The following is a 7,314-nucleotide window of genomic DNA, read 5'->3' as shown; positions in this document are numbered from 1 at the left end:
CATTCATCTTATTGCGCATTAGTTGTACAGAATCTGAAGCAGAAGCATTCATTCTTTATTATACAGTATTGGCATCTTGCTATTGCTGGTGACGTCATTGCTGTGCTTGCATACCAATACCTGGTTAATGTGTATGTTGGGGAAGTCCTTCTACATCTTAGATTTGAACAATCAGCTAGATGTCTCAAGTACTGTCCTTATAACTGAAAACCTACCTTTTTGAAGATAATAGACTTAATTATGTAATCTGCCTTGGGTCCTTTTTAAGAAGAAAGGTGAGGTAAACATATTTCAAATAAACAAAAAATACATTTACTGTAAAAACGGGATTGTTTCCTTAACTTCATTTTAAGGAATGACAAACTTTGCCTTGATAGTATCCCCTTGCCAGATGGTAGTTGTTGAGGTTTCTCTTTGTTTTCTTGTGTTTTTTTCATTTAGATAAGTGGTCCCCAACCTTGGGCCTCCAGATGTTCTTGAACTACAACTCCCAGAAGCCTTCACCACCACCTCTGCTGGCCAGGATTTCTGGGAGTTGAAGTCCAAGAACATCTGGTAGCCCAAGGTTGGAGACCACTGATTTAGATCACTTATATATAATCTGCAGAAATACTTTTGTGCACAAGTTCAAATTAAGATTCATCATGACTTTAACAGAACAATCCTATATCTTAATTTTGTTTTTACTTTGGCAAAGCAGTCCTGTGCAGGTCTGTTCAGAAATCCCACTGAGTTCATTGTGGCATACATTGTGTCAAAGTACATTTGCACAGGATTGCAACCAAAAATAAATTGCACATTTTTAAAATACAGTTGTGCCTCGTTTGACGAGGATAATTCGGTCCGTTCAAATCGCTGTTAAGCAAAATCCTCGTCAAGCAAAATTTAAAAACCCATTGAAATGCATTGAAAACCTGTTCAATGCATTCCAATGGGTGAAATACCTGCTCGTTTTGTGAAGATCCTCCACAGGGCGGCCGTTTTCTGGTGCCTGTAAAGCGAGGAATCCGTCCTAAAGCACAGCGGGGAGCCATTTTGCACAGCAGGCGGCCATTTTAGAGCCGCTGACCAGCTGTTTTAAAATCGTCGTCTAGCGAAAAATTGGTTCCCAAAGCATGGAGCCGATCATCATTAGGTGAATTTTCCCCATAGGAACATCGTTTTGCGATCTCAATAGCGATCGCAAAAACTTCATCATAAAGTGGATTTGTCATTTAACAAGGTAATCGTTAAGCGAGGCACCACTGTATAAAATAAGAGGCAGGCACAAGTATTGAAACAACATTAAATTGTATACTTAATTTATCTTATAGATCTTAACAATTTTTAAAAGACTCATTTCCTTTCTATTTTGTATTTGTATGTTTACATATCAAATTGTATATAATATTTATAATTGCATATCGTAAAATACTTTAAATATTTCTGTTTAATATTCAATTTTTATTATATATATTTGTTTTACTTATAGTAGTGATACCAGAAGCAGAAAACATTATTCTTAAGAAAGAGGCTCATCCATCTCCATATTCAAAACATAATGCTTATTGTCACACAATGGCTGTTCATATGGTGACCACTGATTTTTTTTTATGTACATGCAATATGTTAGTTAAATGTAAAAATATTTGCAATCAAATATAAGATCTAATTTAATCTGACTATTAATAGAAGAGTTGGTTGTGGAATCCAAAGGTTTTTTACAAAGCTGGTTTTAAAAGTCTGTTCTGATATACATGTGAAAGGTCTTGAAAAGAAGTATTTTCTATTGGGGGCATTTTTTTCCCTTGAGTGTTGATCTCTCTGCCTTAGCTTGGGCTGCCTGCCTTCCTGGATTTGGAATGACTGGAAGTGGATTGGCTGCCAGTGAGCTCATGTATTTATGTATCTTTTTCACTCTAGCAGCAGTGTACCACGTAGGTTTCTTCAGTTCGCTGAGATGCTGCTGCTCCCAAAGCCACACTTTGCTTTTTTCTCTCTGTCTCCACCAAACTGACCGTCTTATTTTGGTTCTGCAGAAATTTGTAGTCTCTCTTTCTCTTGCGGGTGTTAAAACCCTTTGTTGGTAGAGTTTTCTGACGTCATGAGGCAATGGCTGTGCTCGAAGCTGGGAGCTGCTGAGTGTATGTGCTGATTTCACCTTCAGCAGCAGTAGCAGCAGGCTGTTGTCAAAGAACTAATCCTCATTTTGATTTGCAGAGAAAGGGATTGCTGAATTAGACACTGGCGGACGCACCACAGAGCCACCAAGTATGCGACTAAGAGCATGAAGCAGCTTCAGGGAATGGAGGAAGAATGAGCTCAAGAACCTTTGGATTTATAATGCAAGCAGCTTTTGCAGGATCTCTGGCCGATTTGCTCTCCTGCTTGTGGATTTAAGATCATGTATGTGGGTCATTATTTATTTTTCAAGTTTTTCACGTTTGAAAAAAACAAAAAACAAAAAGTGTGTCTTAGAAGTGAAATAATGTTATTGTTTTGACTTTAAAATATCATTTGTTTTTTCTTTTCTCCCCCATCTCTTAATTTTATCATAATAGATTTTGATTCCAGCAGATTAAAAAAAGCATCATTTATTTGTAGGTCCATTCACATTGTAGCTTTTGGAAATGAAGGAACTGGATTTTCTGAGGATGATCAGCAGAGAAGTCTGATCTGGACCTATCTTGGGAGAAGTGCTCTTGTTTCAGAGACTGACAGCAGTTTGTTGCTAAACTCTGCCAACCACATTAGAAACCCTGCATTCACCGAGTATCAAGCCTGTGTGTTTGGAAATGTCAGATTGGTGGTACATGACTGTCCTTTCTGGGTAAGAGAATGTAATAGGAAAGAAACTACTGATCTTAAACATATTATTCAATGCCAGGTCTCGATGAATTCCATGACACTTATTTCCTTGTAATATTCTTAAAGGATTTTAACATTATTCTCATCTATTTTTAATATAGTATAAGATTATTGAAATAGAAAATCAGCACATAAAGAAATGAAAGTAAATACCTGTTTAAGTTAGTGTCAGCTGAGTAAATGAGAGAGAGAAATTCAGTAGTAGTATCAACATTAAAGCACAGTTTGAAAGTAAACTTATTTTCTGCAGAGATTTTCAGCATGGGATATGTTTGAAAAATGTATGATGACAAAAGTTTTGAAACATGTAAGTTTTCATTTTGTACTGCACTGATCATGCACCAAAATGACTTAGTTATATACCTGAATTTCTTAGTAGGGTTGGTAATGAGGAACAAGTTCTCACATTTTTTTCTCCTTTTTAGTGAGAACTGACAGTTCTGTTGGAAGACTTGTTCATTTTCTTTTAATTGATTTTTAAATCCTTATATGTAATAAAACAAACTTACGAGTTTTCATGACCTTTTCGGTTGCACTAACAGCACCACCACCACCACCACCATTTAATATGTGTTTTTATGAATGGAGAGAAAATGAGGAGAAAGGCAGATATGCACAGTTAAAAGTTTAGACGTAGATGCCAAGTCTGAAATGACTGAAAACTGTGGTTTTGTAGAAGGTGTATAGGTGTTTTAAGGTGCGATTGTTAGTATGAATCAGGTGAGTCAAATATTGTTCATCTTGGGCTTGTCTCTAATTATACGTTGAAGAAAGTATAACAGAAAAACAAAAAATAAGAATCTGTCACTTGAAACTGTCTGATGGCTGTGGGTGAGGTTCTCTGGACCTTACTTCTAGGTGCTAAATTAGCAGTCAACTATCCCAGTGGTTGTTAACGTGGACAATAATGCCCCCCAGGGGGTGATTTCATTTTTCAGGGGGGCGGTAGAACAAAAAGGGGCGGTATGGGGGCGGTGGAACAGAAGGGGGGCGGTAGGGGGGGCCGCTGGAGCAAGCCAAACCTGCACTGTGGTTTGTTTTTAAGCCCTTTTAATATTTCTTTTTGCATCTTAAAATTCACTTGTAACTAAATCATTAAATGTTACTGTTTTTTCAGGCATTTCATTTTCTTGCAATTGAATTTTATTTTCAGGGGTCATTGGATTTAAGTGTCTTGAATGAATGAATGAATGAATGAAGGAAGGAAGGAAGGAAGGAAGGAAGGAAGGAAGGAATGAATGAATAAATAAATAAATAAATAAATAAATAAATAAATAAATAAATAAATAAATAAATAAATAAATAAGATATCGCCGTGGGGAGGGGGCAATGATAACTTCCTCAATGGCTCAAGGGGGCGTTTCTTTCAAAAAGGTTAAGAACCACTGAACTATCCGAACTGCCAGAGGTATTATATTTACAACACCAAGGAAAAAAAAGGTGAGGAGTCAATCTGATTGCTGAAACACAGCCATTTTTAAACATACTGTACTGGGAGAGCAGTTATATAACAGGCATGCACTGCACCTGACTGGATGACAGGAATCAATTAGAACAAATTTTAAAAGTAGGTGAAGTGGCAGAGCATTTAAAACACAGAAAATGGCATAGCTATAATGAAGAGGGACTTGTTTTGCTTATCACAATATTGTCACAATAGTGGAACTGTAGGATGAAATAGGAATAGCAATTGCGTTTTTCCTAGTAAATCAGTACTAGAACTTGAGTTCATGAAAAATAAAGTTGTCTAGGCATTGGTGCACAGAATGGAATAGCTCTCCTTGAGCAGTCACCTGGAAAGGTTAACCAGGGTGCTTGCTATGCACAAAAATAACATTGTCTAGAAAACTCATTTTGTTCAGCTGTGTATCTTATCATTTGGATGACTTTGGGCAGCTTTAACAAGTGTAAATATTAGGAATTGGTGAAAATATATTTTACTTCAAAACAGATCTCAACATTAGTTTTTCACATCTATTCTGGATGATATCTGGAATCATTCTTATTTTCTAATTGCTATCACAAATATGGACTAAGCTAAATGAAAAAAACGCACTGCTTTACCCCTATATAACTTTTCTGATACTATGTTTAGAGTGGATGAATTATTTTAAAGGATAACAATCTGTTTGAGCTATCAGGAGCACATACCCCAACCATTTAGAGATTAACCTTGCTATATAGGTCTATATACAAATATACAGGAACGATTGTTGGTCAGTATTATTAACTGAGCTGAACCTGAATTTCCTGTCTGGAAATTGATGCAATACATCAATACTTTTGCTGTTTCTGATTTGTATTGGAAATATGATATTCTGCCCCAAATTTCAGGTTACTATATCTCAGATCAAATTATTTGGCTAAGAATGCTTCCAAATGTCATCTTTCTCCAAGGACATTAAGCTTTGGAATATGTTATCTATGCATTCCTGATACTTTCTGTCAGTCGTCTTCTTTGATAATTGCAATATTGATCAATAGTAAAAGAGTTATCAACACAACAACAGATGAAAAAAAAAGTATGTGCTATAAGTATCAGGACAGGACCTTTGCTCTTACCAATAGCTCCAAAATCTAAGGAGGAATTTTAAAAAGTGTTTCCAGTTTCAGTGTTGTCATTGCAAATAAAGCCAAAATATGTGCTCCTGTTTGGTGTTCCATTAAGCCAGCTATGCCAGCTTCCAGGATTTGTCACTCTCTTATCCACTTGTTTTTCTGCCTCTCCCCCATTAACATTCCATAGCCACTGTTTGTGCTCTGTCCTCATTGTGTTGCTTTGAGAGACGGCACTTTTGTCCTGATGACTTGTGTTCCTCCAAGCTTTGGATTTTCATCTCTTATGAAAGCATGGTGCTGTTTTGGCTACATAAGGATCCACTCTTGTGTTTGAACTTTTGAAATAGAATGATGTCAAGAAGTACCTAAATACAGTATTATAATCAGGGCAATACGTCAGTGTGCATACAGACATGTTGAAATTAAAACATTTTATTCTCTTCTGCCTTTTGTCAGTATTCAGAATGGTGTCCTAAGAATGTCCTAAGAATCTCCCAAAAGATTGTAACTTCTCAGTGTATTCATCAAACCATTTCCATTTGGTTTTTCCCATCTCCTCAGTTCGTATTGTCTCCCTATGTCTTCTCTCTTGAGATTATTTTATTTATTTATTTATTTATTGGACTTATATACTTTTCTATTCCTATCTTCTTTTACTTCCAACAGCTCTGAACATTCTGAATTTATCTTATGCTTACTTTATCTGAGAATGCTTTAAGTAGTGGGAAGTTTCATGATATTCTAAAATTGTGAGATCTGCAATTTTAATAACCAGGATTTTACAATGAAAAATGAGCAGTACAAAGGATCAATTTATAATAGTCCATGAAAGCCTTTCATCAGCTAGTAATAACTGTTTATTGCATAAGAAGCAAGGACATTGGACTGGCCTTTCATTTTTCTAGAAGTGATATTTCCAGAATGCCACTGGAGAAAAAAAGAAATAGCTGCAGAAACAGAGAAACATGGTCTGCTTGTAAGAACAAAGGACTCTTATCTCCAAACTTAAGCATCCAGGATCTTATTGTAAAAACTGAAATTAAAAAAAGAGAAAAAATAATGCCAGTCAATGAGAGTACTGGAATATGGATTCTAAGATGATGGGAAAATGCAGGTGGGGTGAGCTGCAACATAGATCCATTGTCTCAAAATACTTCTAGCTTTCTTCTGGAATGTTATGATTCAATGGCTATTTGTTCTTGAAGTGGTAAAAAATTGTTTCATGAAGCATTTTTAATTAAAATGTTTCATTTATAAAAACAATAGAAATTGTTCTGGTGAGGCTGCTAGGATTTACTGCTTTTCATAAATGAAGTAGGTTATTGGTGTTCATGCAGTATGACTAAACTCTTGGGCTGTTAAATGAAGCTGTCATCAATGCAGATGATTGCTTTTTATAAAAATTAATAGAAAGGTATTATTGACAGAGTAAAGTAAATTGTTTATGTTTTCAGTTTTTATCAGTACTGCATCTCTGAGATCTTTTGTAATTAAGTAGATAAGAAGAGAAAGTTTACATCTGTAACTAAACCAATGTAAAGTACTCGAAACTAGTGAGAACATTAGTGGAAGATCTTCATAGACATTTTTTTTCACCCGTCAAGTTAGTAGTTAACCTACATCAAGCTATTTAGTTCCCTGTTTTGTAAACTGGGAATATATATAAAAGGATTGTTGGGAGGTGAATGAGATTAAAAAGTTAGCTTCATATTCATTAATTCTGGACAGTTTTGTGCAAATTGCTTTTGGGCGGGGTGGGGTGGGGGAGAACAAGAAGAAGAAGACAGAAATTGTACTCACAAGCTTCCTGGTCTTTGTTGTTTCAACATTTCAGTTTATGATAAAAGAAATACCAATGATGTATTTTTGTAGTTTTGTGTGAAGGAGTATTAATTCATTCTGCTCTTG

General features: G+C 35.7%; 1 protein-coding gene across 2 annotated transcripts in view; it reads left to right on the top strand.

Annotated features, from left to right (window-relative positions):
• RHOBTB3 (Rho related BTB domain containing 3) overlaps positions 1-7,314 on the top strand; it is a 69,723-nt gene that overhangs the window by 15,703 nt on the left and 46,706 nt on the right. For both annotated transcript variants that reach the window (XM_020793206.3, XM_020793205.3), the window contains 2 exons: positions 2,200-2,385; positions 2,584-2,809. In XM_020793206.3, coding sequence (XP_020648865.1) covers positions 2,384-2,385; positions 2,584-2,809 — 228 coding nt within the window. In that variant the 5' untranslated portion in view covers positions 2,200-2,383. The remainder of the gene's footprint in view (positions 1-2,199; positions 2,386-2,583; positions 2,810-7,314) is intronic.

Source organism: Pogona vitticeps, chromosome 2 (genome assembly GCF_051106095.1).
Source record: "Pogona vitticeps strain Pit_001003342236 chromosome 2, PviZW2.1, whole genome shotgun sequence".
NCBI lineage: Eukaryota > Metazoa > Chordata > Lepidosauria > Squamata > Agamidae > Pogona > Pogona vitticeps.
The sequence above is the reverse complement of the archived record's forward strand: the minus strand, read 5'-3'. Positions and strand labels throughout refer to the sequence as shown.